The sequence below is a fragment of the Phoxinus phoxinus genome (assembly GCF_949152265.1).
Source record: "Phoxinus phoxinus genome assembly, chromosome: 22".
Lineage (NCBI taxonomy): Eukaryota > Metazoa > Chordata > Actinopteri > Cypriniformes > Leuciscidae > Phoxinus > Phoxinus phoxinus.
The window spans coordinates 9,115,168-9,128,419 of NC_136897.1; the positions used below are offsets into that span (position 1 = coordinate 9,115,168).

Consider the following 13,252-nt stretch of genomic DNA (forward strand, 5'->3'; position numbering starts at 1 on the left):
ATTTAGCAACTATAGCCTACGTTCGCAAACCATAATAGACTTACATGACTTGGCATGGCAGAAATCCAGCAAGTGGTTTATGTCTCGTTGAAAACACTTGTGCTGTAGCCTATATTAGTTAACATATCTCTGAACATTTGTTATCATTCACTATGCCTATATTTAATATGCCTATAATGGCTATAATGCATCCATAAACACATTAAACATCACAGTAGTTTATAACACCAGACCCCAATAAACAACAGCACTTAAATAGCCTATTAATAACTGCATATTACTATGTTAAATATAGGCCTATTGTATTACATTTTGTATATTTGAAATACACTTAAAAAATACTTAGAACATGAAGCTTATAATTTAAATTGTTCCTCATGTTACATCTGTAAATTTGTGTATATGATAAAATAATGTTCATGCCTTATATCATGTAGTTTTTGCAATTGTTTTTCTATACCACGTTTACCATTTCTAAAGCTATATATTATATTAGGCCTATTATATTATAATAAAATTCATTGTTTTACATTCTCAATGCTTTCGTATGCTCATTCCATTTACAGTTTGACGATGGCCACAGCCCTATCCACTTAATAATGTATCAAGTTTCAGGATATTTTATCTGATTATCAAATAATTAACTCCATCAATTCTACATTTATGTAAATGCTGCGTGACTTCTATGTGTTTTAATGGGCGCGCGCGCTGAACATTCGACACGCATTTGAACTGGAGCGGAGGGCGTTACTATGGAAACGGGACGGCAGCTCAACTGACATGCAGCAACTCTCCGTCTCTCACTGTTGTTTTAACTACTTTCAGGTAAGTTTAGTCCCTAAAATTACACAAATAATACATACAAATGTTTCTGACACTTTCTTTCATGTAAATGGCTCGCTTCCGTTGAATATTTACTTTATAGAAAGGGTTTAGTGTCTTTGAAAAAGTCCGTTAGCCGTTAAGCTAACTAACGTTAACTTAGAGGTTAGGTAGCTGCTAACGTTAACGTAGACTTGAGCTGTATGTTTGAGCTTTTAATCGCATCTTATGTGTAGATGAGAGATTTTGATAGTTTTGTAAAGGTTTTGGTGGCAATTGGTCAATGGATGAATAGAAGTAAGCCAATTTATTTAACCTAAAAGTATGCACTATCCAGTTAATTCATAGTTTTCACGTGACGTCACACCATCATAGGAACGCCCACCTGGAGGGCAAAATAAGGCTTTCCTCCATTAATATTGATCAGGTTTGTCTAGTAAAACAGTGCTATTAAGATCAAATTCAATATATACTGCATATTGATGATGCATACTTTGTACAGGTAAGCAGATGAACACAATATTATTATGCTATAAATAATTTGTTCTGTTTGTCTTCTTTCTCTTTACAGTATTGTTTGCCATCTAGTCCTGATCACAGAGTCCAACCCCAATTAAGCAGACCTGAGCAGCTAATCCAGGATCACCAGAAAGTCTGCAGAACTTGGATCTGGACACCACCAGTGTTGTAAGTTCAGAACATATTGCAGGAGATCCTAAAATTGTCTCTCAAGGTCCACTTACATGCAGAGTTTTGCTCCAACCTAGTCCAGCACACCTGAACAAGCTAATCAAGGTGCTAAACTCTGAATGCATATCACTCAGGTCCCTAGCTCAGTAGTTAGTGGTTAAGGGCCGTCTTAATCACAAAATCTTTACCGTGCACTGAAACATTTGCTCCCTAAAAACTCACTATGTATGTTCCCTTATCGGAAGTTCTGAAGCTCAAACCTTTAATCACACGAGACAGTTCGCTACAAATGACATGTGATAGATGCTTTTAAAACACAAACCAATATATTTCAGCATAAACATACATCGCTTGACAGGTAATGTCTAATCAAGCAGACATTTACAATTTATCTATGACTGAAATCTTGCACGTATATGTAGAGGGAAAACTCAAGTGTATACTTTACATTTTGGTTATTGTTTTCTTTCTTAGATGCTGGAGAAAAAACAGCCAGGCTAAATCATTCAAAGTGGAAGCTTCTGTCGTGGCTCAATAATCCGTGATTGGGGGAGTGGAAGGAGCAAAAGAACCAGAAGATCAAAGATCAGGGAGAGATCTACTGGTGCCCCTGAGGGAACTGATTTATCTAATGTGTCAAATTTAACCAAAAATTGAATCACTCACCTTCATGTCATTGCATATCTGTAGGACTTTCGTTCATCATTGAAACACAAATACAGATATTTTTAATGAAATCTGAGAGCTTTCTGTCCCTCCATTTCACAGTTTATGCAACTAAAACTTTCATGCTTCAGAAAGGTAGTAAAGACATTATTCTAACAATAATCAATATGACTCCAGTGGTTTAACCTCAACTTTATGAATCAATGTGAATGCTTTGTGTGTGCAAAAAAAACATTGCATCTTTATTAACAAAATATATATCTCTGAAACGTGTTTATGGAGCACCACGATTCATCAGTGTTGTGTTGGTGTGAGAGCCATCTCATGGTGCAACATGCGTCGGAGATACATAATTTGTGAATAAAGATGAAATTGTTTATTTGTGCACACAAGGCATCGGTTAAAAATATCTTAATTTGTCTTCTCCACAAAAGTCTTAAGGGTTTGGAGCGACATGAGGGTATGTACATTTTTGTGTGAACTATAATGTTTTCTAATGTGGTTATAATTGGTCATTGTTCTGTTATATAAACATTTATTGTTTTGAAAAAAATTTTATACTGAAAATTTTTTATCTTTTCTGTATAAATTTAAAGATTTTATTAATTTAATCAAAAGTCACAGTAAAAACGTTTCAATTGTTAAAAAAATGTTTCAAATAAATGCTGCTCTTTTGAAAGTTATATTCAAAGTATACTGAAAACTATCATAGTTTCCACAAAAATGTGAAGCCGTACAACTGATAATAATCATAAATGTTTCTTGAGAATCAAATCATCATATTAGAATAATTTCTGAAGGATCATGTGATACTGAAGACTGGAGTAATGCTGAAAATTCAGCTTTGATCACAGGAATCAATTACATACTTTTGTACATACTATATATTTACATGTATATTTATTTATGTATTAATTCATAGAAAAGTAATTTTTATTGTAGTAATATTTCACAATATAAGTTGTGAAATTTCAGGGTATGTTTGATCAAATGCAGGCTTAAGATGTGATCAGGAAAGTGTTTCTTTTACGTGAAAGATGTATTTGATAAATGAGTCAATAAATGGTTTGTTACTATTTTGTGAATTGTCTTATTTTTTTACAGTAATTATGAAAATAAAATCTAATGAATTCACGGTTGAAATTAGGCCTGAAAAAGACGTCTTTTCAACTCACTTTACAACCGTATTAAGACGCGAATAGGACGTCCTTTTATGGGCGTCTTTTCAACGACCTGAAAAAGACGGCTTTTCACCTTTCACTTTTCAACCAAATTTTAACGTTGTTTAGACGTCTGGCAATGTCGTCTTTTCTACGTCTTTTCAACGAGTTTTTGTTAGGTGGGTAAGCACCGTTTAGCTTCTAGGTCTTCAATGGCAATTGTATTGAGATATGTGAAGTGTTTGTCGTTGTTTTCGGAGTTGTCTTAAAGAATAGAGTAATACCTCGTAGTAACGTAACTGCATTTTTTTTTTTTTTTTTGTAAAAACGTTATGTTTATGCATCGGGCTAATGCAAACAAAGACTGATTGTGCTTTTACAATATGAACTCTGGGCTATGCTCGCTAATATAACATTAAATTCTTTATCTTATTTTTCGTTTTTTACTACAAACTATAAAGCAGTGGACTATAATCATTATTATAATACAATTTAATTGATAAAAGCATCATTGCACTCCGTGTTAAAAATAAGTATTATCTCTGTAAACACTGCTGGGTCATCTGACCAATCAACGCAGATTAGCGTCGCGCAAAGGAGGGGTTTGAAAAACGAGTCGTTGAACGAATCATTTGGGAGTCGGTGAGCAAATCAGGTAAAAATAAATGCATATTATACGAAAACAAAAGTGTTTTTTGTCATTGCATGCATGTAAAACTGTTGTTGGGGACTCCCACAACAACATTAGGAACATTTTAAATGTCATAATAGGTGCCCTTTAAGTCATTGAAGGAAAAAAGACATTGGCTGTTTTATAAAGGAAATTATGGGTCGGGGATAATTTTCCCTGGACAAGTGTTAAAGTTAAACAGAAACTTTGTGAAGCCTGCTTAGGAAATAATTTATGCATTTCCGTGCAGAAAATTAATGTTCTGCCAAAAATAATGATAAAATAATGATTTGGCTAGTGTGATAGAATCCGCCACTGGTGGACTGTCAAAGAATAGAGAGAACTGCTTATCAGCTCTGTTTACATTCCTGTGGAACACACTGCTTCAAGTGTGCAGTAAGTTGGAGCTGCTAGAAAGCTCAAGATAATCGAACTATAGGCAAGGGGACAGAGAATGTTTTAATTGTGGTCAGCTGCATTTAGCAGTAACTGTAAATGCCCACTCAGAAAGGTGGAAAAGAAAGTTGATGGAATGTGAAGGTGACGTGTATTAATGTGGGTTTGAAAGTAGAACAGGATTTGAAGACGATATTAAAGTTTTCGTCTGAGAAAGAACTAAGAATGTAAATGCAGTGCTGAGTAAATGAAAGAGAAAAGAAAGTTGATAGATGGAAGTCGTAAGTAGATTGAAAGAGAAAAGAAAGTTGAAAGATTTAAGTCGGAAGGAAATCCTTTTAAAAGGAAAATAACTAAAGTACCAGTAAATGTAAAATTACAGATAGGGAAAATATTTGTAAAGGTAAAGGTAACTAAAAAGATGATTGTCTTTTAATGAAACGTTATTGAGAACTAGAATAACTTTGTTTTTAAGATCAAATAAGCAGAAGCAGTAGCACTGGGTTTAACAGTTTAACAAATGTAAAATTGTAGAAATGGATCTGATTAAACAAACAGCTTGGAAATTGACCAGAAGCAGAACTAGAAGCTGATGTTTTGGTTTCAAAAGATAAGCTTGGGACTTGGCTGAAACTGTATGACAGTCTCAATATGAGTGGAATTTGTAATGTCTAAATTCCCTGTATGAGTAAAAGACAACTATAAAATTATTTTATATTGAAAACGTATGTAATTTCTAGCAAAGCAGCCTTAAACTGGGCTAGAATTAAAAGATAAAGTAGCTAAAGTAGAGAATGTTTAGGGATGAGAAACAGTGTACCAAGTCCTGAAGTCTCTCTCTCATTCAATGTCAGAAGGCTGTAAAACTGAATGACTTTAAAGTACTTGTTATTTTAGGACCAGTAACGTATTTGTCTGATCTTAGCCTTCACCATGACACAGGACCTATGACCATGGCTATAGATGTACATTGAATAGACGGATGTGAATAAAGTTCACTGAGATTTTGTTGATTCGGACAGGTCTAACAGATTTTGTTATTAAATACTGTTGTTATTAACCTGTCTCCCTTAACTTAGGCAGTCCAGATGGAGGTGACTCTTGAATGTGCCTTTCCTAAGCTCCAGAAAACAGCTGAGTTCTGTTGAAGAAACTGATTGTGTGATGGGAGTGAGCGGGTCATCAGTGGGTACGAGTGACCTGCCCAACGAAGGGGCAGATCCTTCTGGCCAGGGGACTATACCTAAGGCAGGGAGGTCACGCAATAACACTGGACACCTCCGGATGGAGGTGTCAATATGTGAGAAGGTATGAGAGTTGAGCGCTGACTACTAGAGGCCAACTGGGGTCAGCAGAGCATTGTGGGGTCAGCAGAGCATTGTTTGACCGAGAAAATGTGAGTTCCTCTATACCACTCACCAGAGAAAAACCCCCCTCGCAATTCACTGTATGGCTTGTTTTCAATTGTGACAAGTCTGATGGAAATTATAGATAAAGAGCTGATGGGAAATGTGCTTTCAAGAGTCAGCTGAGACCATGAGTTGATTGTCCTTATTTGTTGGGGAGACAGTAACATAACTTATTAATTTATATCAGGAACATGATGGTTGCCTTATTGGGCAAGGAAAATTATAGAAGTTGATTTCGAACTAATATGTCTATAAGATGGTTTTAACTCCTGAAGGTTAGACATGGTGGTGGCTATAGATTAAGACAGTTTTTGTAGAGTTTGGATAACAAAGGTTAGGTGAATTGAGAATTTATACAAGTATTCAAACTAAAGATAACCTTAGAAAATGATAGCATAATGTATTTTAGATTGTTGTAATGGTTCTAATTTGGGTTAAACATTTGTATATTAACATTTGTGAACTATTAAGGGTTCTAGACTATGATTAATTAAGTTTCAGTCTTGGGAGGCTGTTAAAAAAGATTATTTGTGTGAAAGAGAGACTGCTGAGTGGAGGAAGGGATTTGGTACTCTGTCTGTCTTTCTGTTATCAGGCCTGGTAAGGCAAGCTTAAACAAAATAATGATAATGAACTAAAACAACCCAGTTGACTTTTCTAAAGAAAAATGAATAATGAACAGATAGAACATTTGAAACGGTTTTAGAGGCCAAATTTCAAAGATGTAAAATTATATAAAAGCTACAGAAAAATGTGAAGTTTAAGTCTTATTTAAACCTTAAATATTATACTTTTAGAGTTAATATAAAATAAAAAAAAAGCGAACATTGTAAATGAGCAGTTAACATGCTGTATGTGTGTCTAGCATGAGTGTGTGTGATGGTGACAGCACTTTATGTCTTGTAGGTGTTAAGTGTAGGGCAGCTATTCCGCCTGAATAGTGTGTATGATGTGGATTTGAATTACTTTCTGCATCAGTTTAGGTATTTATGTAAATTGGAATTGTGGAGTTGTACAGTATATCGTCGTCTATAGTGGGTTATAGATTTGACGGCAACAACAAAGTGAGACATTGGCTAAGTCAATATCAAATTATGCAGAGAGCCATTTATGATTATCGTAAACAGGAGGAGAATGTTTTTTTTGACTGACATTGACCAAGTCTGTACAGCACGACCTGACGACTTTTAAAAATGGTTGCGAGACAAAACAACAGGCCTGAAAAGCAGGATACGCAGTGAGACTGAGGGCCGTTGCCCTTAAAATACTTCGATAAGAAAACGAAATTGTGGCTTTAAGTGAAGAATGTAATATTTTTGTTTCAGAGACAGAGAAAGATGTATGGAGGAAATTTGTCTGAAGGACAATGGTTGGGTTAGTGTTGAGGGTAAACCTTATCGAAAACACTATGTTAAATGTTATGTTAAATTGATGATCGAGTTGTGTCGACCATCAAAAGGGGGATGGTATAACAATTGCCAAATATGGTTTATTAAGGGGTAATTGGGTAAAAGCCCTGAAAGAAGCCTTTCTTCTGCCTAACAAAATTGCTGTCTGGATTGTTTCAACAGATAACGCCAGGACATCGAAGGCCGTGGAAACTACGTACTTTACTATCTGACAATAACCTCGAAATTTGTTTTTTCTTTACAGAGAGCATGCAGGATTGGGAGACAGGGCAAAATGTGCCCAATGAAATAATGGCAGAGCATAACTTTAAAATGTTCCTTTTGCAGAATGTCAGGACGGATTGCATCAAGCTGAACTGATTCTGGTTTCCAAATGTATGAATATTGACTGGTTAACGTAAGCAAAGTGTTTTTCAGGGGAAAAGGACTTTGACTCTAATAAGCAAGAAATGTCTAATGATAATATGTTTCAGTTTGTAAACAGATGGTGAAAATTCCACAGGTCACACCAAAAGGGACGAGGGAAAGACAAATCACTAACAAAATATTTAAGGTCTCCATTCACAAGTGACACCTGAGTCCAAGCCGCTCACCTACACCAACAGGCCGAGGAGGATGTGGACCAACTAATGGTTTAAGAATGTGGTTTTGTGATGATTTTGAGGATTTTATCTGATTATATTGAAATAGGCCTTAGTATTGATATTGGTATATGACAAATGATTTGATTGGTTACTGATTTATTAGAAAATATTTAAGGTAAATGTTTTCAGGGAGAGAAGATCTATTAATTAATGTAAATTATAAGGATTATTATTGAAGCTGATTAAGTAGAACCACTGCCTGATTGAATTAAAAGTAAAAGAACAAAATATGGTTAGGGGAATGGATATGGGGAAAATGTTGAATGTGTAGGAGTTATGATTGTACGTGTTATTCTGATAATTTTGTTATTCATGGGAATATGAGAAAGCTGGAATGTCTGTTCCATTGGTGAAAATGACAATCCATCTGAATGATGATGGGGATGAACAAAATTATGCAGATGATTCAAGTAGAGATTACAGTTAAATGTGTTGATGTTTTCTTTTCTTTCTGAGAACGATGGATATGTTTTGAAACTGAGGGATTTTTTTTTTTATTATTACAATTTTATGATTTGAATTTTATATGTTTGTTTTCCTACTGTGCTATAATCTTTTTCCTTACTAGTGTGACTGAGGTTGAGCCCGGCATTAGTAAACATGTTTACTCGCTTGCTAAATAATTAATGGGGCTTTCCCCAACAAAAACAGCCTTATGCTTCTTCATTCTAAACTTTTTCTTCACAGGTTCAAGGAGAGTGATCTTTTATGATGTGTGATGTAATGACTTGAACTTGCATTTATTATTATTGTTATTATTATTATTATGTTTGATTAATAATGATAAAAAGTGAGGAGTTGTAGTGGCGGTTTTATGATATTCATTGATCTTTAGTAAAATATAGATGATTCAAAGAATGTCACATGTGTGACTCTCACTTGTAGTGAGAGAAGATTCTTTTTATGTACCTGGGAAGGCAGAAGGGAGAGACACTCCAGAGAACAGACGAACAAGGACCTCTGACCTAGATGTCAGAAGGCCATTTGGTGAAGGAGGGCTTAGTCTATGGAAAACTACTGGTAGGAAGGCTCTGCGGAGAAGGCCTTGAAACTTATAGATAAAAGCTGGTTCAGTCTGTCTGGGGGTGTGTCACTCTTCTGCACAGGGTAACAACTGTGTACTAGACTGCTCCTATTCTTGCAAGAATAAATACTTATAATTTTTATAATTTGACTCTGAGTCTCCCTTACGCAGTGATGTTTGTTTGATGAATTTTTGCCACAACAGCTGCTTATGATTTATGGGAATTATAAAAAATAAAAAAATTGAATGGGTGGATTTTTTTATAGACTGGTTGTTTACACACAATGTGGACACACAATCTGTTTAGAAACCTTATAAAAGTGAATTTTGCATAATAGGTCCCCTTTAACCAAACACCCATTTAAAAAAACATTGACTTCAGGACAATGGAACCGGAAGTTGCTAAAATGCTAACATGTTTCCTAGTTTGGATAACAAAAAATACATAATCTCTGCAGCACATATTTACTAGCCATATTTAAAGGGGTGGTTTACTGCTTTTTTTCTTTGCATGTGTTTATGTGGTGCAATATAACATGTCTTCGTTTTTTTAGTTTTTTTTTTAAGCCTTATTTTTCATAAATTTCACCTTTATTGTAAGCCGCTTTCTAATCTGTCATTTGAACGACCGGTTGACTTCCTGATTCTATGAAACCACCACTCCCACAGAAACAGGCATGGGCTCAGATTGGTTAGCTGGGCGGGTGTGTTGTAATTGGCTAAACTGCGCAGTGCACGTTGTCCGGAAACTTCACGCCCATCACCTTTACGGGCGAAAGTTGCATGTGCTCCGGTCAAATGTAAATAATGGTGTCAATACTGTGGTATCAGTTTGAGCCAGAATCAGACCCAGAAAGCGGCAATGAAGAGAGTCAAGCAGAACCTCCCCAAACACGGCTCTTACAAAACGTTTCTGAATGGTACATTTTTTTATTATTATTATTCTATTATATAATCATTTTGATACGCTGTTACTTGAAAATGCCACTGCTGCTTGTTAGCTTTTGAGATATGGTTTTCTCCTGATTAAACATTTAATATAACAGAATAAATGACTGAGTAATACCGCAGCTGAAGTTTGCTGTTGCAATTACATATACTTTTCTGAACTTTATACACATGTGTCTTATACACACAAAATAGCATCGAACTAACTGGCTAGTGGCTACTATAAACAAACTAGCGTTGGCATTGGTTTACGCTCTTGATCAAATCGAAAAATTACGTCATAAAGTATACATGGAAAATACATTTACAAAATTAGTACATAATTACAAATTCAGGTCCAAAATGTTTGTACGCGTTTGTCATAGACACACGAAATAGCATAACTAAGTGGCTACTAATGCCAGCGCTGGCATTTGTTTACGTCCTTGATAAAACTAAAACATTACGTCTGAAATTATACATGCAAATACATTTAAAATTGTTAAGTCTTACTTACAGGCTGTGGCCCAACAACGGCTGCCTCTGGTTTTAAAGTTGGAACTGCTTCATGTTTTAGTAACAGTTTCTTGTTTAATCCGGCATTAAATTCGTGGAGATTCTGGAAGCTGTCTTCCGTAAAATCCGCAGCATAGAGAGCTAAATTACGATTGTAATTTTCAGGAACATAATCAAACATAAATTTTAGCCATTGTTGACGAACTACAGCGTCCGTAGGAAGCCCGAGCACAGAAGACCTGACAGCTGGGTGAAAATAACACACTTTAGACGGCATGGCTACAGCTCTCCACTGTAACTCTTTCTCTTCGACAAAGCCAGCAGAAAGCCGCAGAAATATGGCCATGCCCCTTTTTTTGCATATTCCGGAGGGAGGGTTGATGTAAATTTATGGGTTAGTTACGTATAAAACCCGGGAAGTATCTCGTTGTAGTCCCATTCGAGTCTACATAAAAAAAAACTACATTTTTTGTAGGCATTAAACTTCCTGATTTTTAAAAGACGATATCTCTGCTTACGTTGAACTTTCAGCGCAGCAACTTTGCAGATACTGTTCATGCACCAACAGCAACATTACACACTATTTAAAATGAAAAAAGTGAAATCGCAATCAACCACCCCTTTAACTGTTATTTGTGGTTGTAACTCTAAGGGGCTGTTAACAGAGACATTAAAACCAGTAGAGCACAATGTAGAACCACAGAGTGCTGCAAAATAGAAAAGAAGGCAGTGTCTTGAAATGTGTTTAAAAGCTAAACTTAGCTCTGCATTTTAAAAACATGGCACAAATGCATGCAACACTGAAAAGCAGCGTTGTGGCGGAATGGTCAAATATGTCCATCTAATGCATGCATGTTTGAGTTGGAAAGCATTTTTTTTTTTTTTACTGTGCAAAAACAAGTTCTGTGTGAACGGGTCCTAACGGTGCGATCAAAATGCCACCTTTATGACATTTCCCACAGCAGCAACTGTCAAACATACAAGATGGAGAGTTCTTATGCATCATATGCATCATACTGAGTAATATCCATGGCAGCACACGCATTTTAATAATGACAAATAACCTTCAGAGACTCTTGTATTTTTAGATAATAATGCTTCCACTGATTGGCACAACAACTAAAGGTTGAGCATTTCTTGAAAGCAAAAAGCATCCAGAGAAAACTCCAAGAAAAGCCTGGATGGAAAAGTACTTACTGAAAACTGAGGCAAAAGGTTATGGAATAGATGGGGAAGATGGATGAAGAAAAAAAGAAAAGAGATGAAATGAGAATATTACGGAGAACACAAAATAGGTCATGAAGGATAAGTAGCATGCATCTCAGTTGACCAAATCCATAAATATACTGCACTTAAGATGGTAGATGATCCAAATACAATACTTTTTCTATCAAAAAAATTAAAATAATGCAGCGGCAAATTTACAATAGGCCTCTTCTCTGTGCCAACTTACCGTTCCGCTACGAGCCCGCTGCACAGGATTTAACTCTGGAGATACACTCATGAGACCAGAGCTGCCAGCATAGTTCTCTCCCCAGCTGTACTGGTTAGGGTCTAAAAAAACAAAACAAAAAACAGTCTGTAAAACAAACTACACTCTCTGCAGAAAATACTAAACAGTTTGGTTGTGTATATATGACAATAACTTACTGTCTTCTTCTGCCCCCTTCAAAAAGGCCCCAATAGCACCAAGATATCCTTCATGTCTTAGAAATAAAGCCTGGACCTCCCCCTACAAATAAATCAAATTCTTTATCCAAAATATCCACAGAAAAATATAGCAGGATGTAATGAGATTTCTATCTTGAATATGAAAGTGAGAAATAACATGTAGTCGTTGTATTATACAATAAGAAATAAAAAAAAAGTAATAAGAGACACATTAAACTAGCCATGATAGAAATCAGTTGCCTGGGACAATGATCAAATAAACAAAATATTTGACAGAATGTCACGTTTGACCTGATCACGTTTTCCAGCAAGCCATTTAATTATTATTGATATGTTATTACACAGCTTATAAACATTTAAAAAGTAACAGTTGGAGACCTTAGTGAAGAAGTTGATGCTATAGGTGATGGTGTGCATGGTGACGGGGTGTCCTCGAATAAAGAATCCTCCGAAATAGACTCTGGTAAGGTTATGCAGTTTGGCATAGAGGCAGGCCAGCTGTCCAATGTCATTGCTTATCATGTGCAGTAGGCTCTTTGCCATGTCTTCTTTGGAGAACTCTTGAGTAATACATACAAACACAAAATGCCCATCTAAGTAAGGGAGATGTTATAACAGCCACGACGGGTTTTTCCTGGGTCAAAAATGGTCTTTGGTGGTGGCGGACAAACATGGTCATCCACACACACACACACACAGTACAAAGTGCCCTACCCAAGTGAATTGAAAGCCCAGTACAGACAACAGATTACTTTCAGGACAGATAATAAAATAAAGAGCTTAGAACTATTTTATATTTATAAATCTTTACATCTATATGTAAAAAGTCACCGAGTGACTGATTTGAAAATTTTGTAATAAAACAAACAACAAAGTAACACATTACAAAGAAAAAGTGTCAGGTTTATTATTTTGCATCCAAGACTTAATAGACAGATAATTTGACTTACAGTATCAGAATGTTTTCTTCCATCCATTCCAATGTTATCACTGTCAATCGATTCAAATCGCGCATTTAAAAATCAGGGCTCGACATTAAGCCTTTACATGTGCTTGTCCTTCGGACAAGTAAATCTGTCAATTTTTGTAAAAAAGTTGCTTGTCCAGAAAAAAATATATAATAATTTGTGTTGTAAATATAATTTATTCTGAAGCAATATTCTCATCAGTGTTCAACCAGCATTGGTATATTCAAATCTGCATATTGTAACCTTTAAAGGGCATTCCCCCTCCCTAATCTTATTAAAT

At 35.6% G+C, this 13,252-nt stretch overlaps 2 protein-coding genes and 1 long non-coding RNA gene across 12 annotated transcripts in view; 2 read left to right on the top strand and 1 right to left on the bottom strand.

Moving 5' to 3' along the window:
* LOC306991003 (uncharacterized protein) overlaps positions 1–13,252 on the top strand; it is a 538,544-nt gene that overhangs the window by 288,907 nt on the left and 236,385 nt on the right. The window lies entirely within an intron of this gene.
* pank4 (pantothenate kinase 4 (inactive)) overlaps positions 1–13,252 on the bottom strand; it is a 153,872-nt gene that overhangs the window by 134,276 nt on the left and 6,344 nt on the right. For all 10 annotated transcript variants that reach the window (XM_079598411.1, XM_079598412.1, XM_079598406.1 and 7 more), the window contains 3 exons: positions 12,383–12,564; positions 11,984–12,065; positions 11,787–11,887 (listed from right to left, as the gene is read on the bottom strand). In XM_079598411.1, the coding sequence (XP_079454537.1) occupies positions 11,787–11,887; positions 11,984–12,065; positions 12,383–12,564 (365 nt within the window). The remainder of the gene's footprint in view (positions 1–11,786; positions 11,888–11,983; positions 12,066–12,382; positions 12,565–13,252) is intronic.
* On the top strand, positions 723–2,364 carry LOC306990714. The gene is made up of 3 exons (XR_013795920.1): positions 723–825; positions 1,394–1,509; positions 1,987–2,364. It is a non-coding gene; the product is annotated as an uncharacterized lncRNA (long non-coding RNA).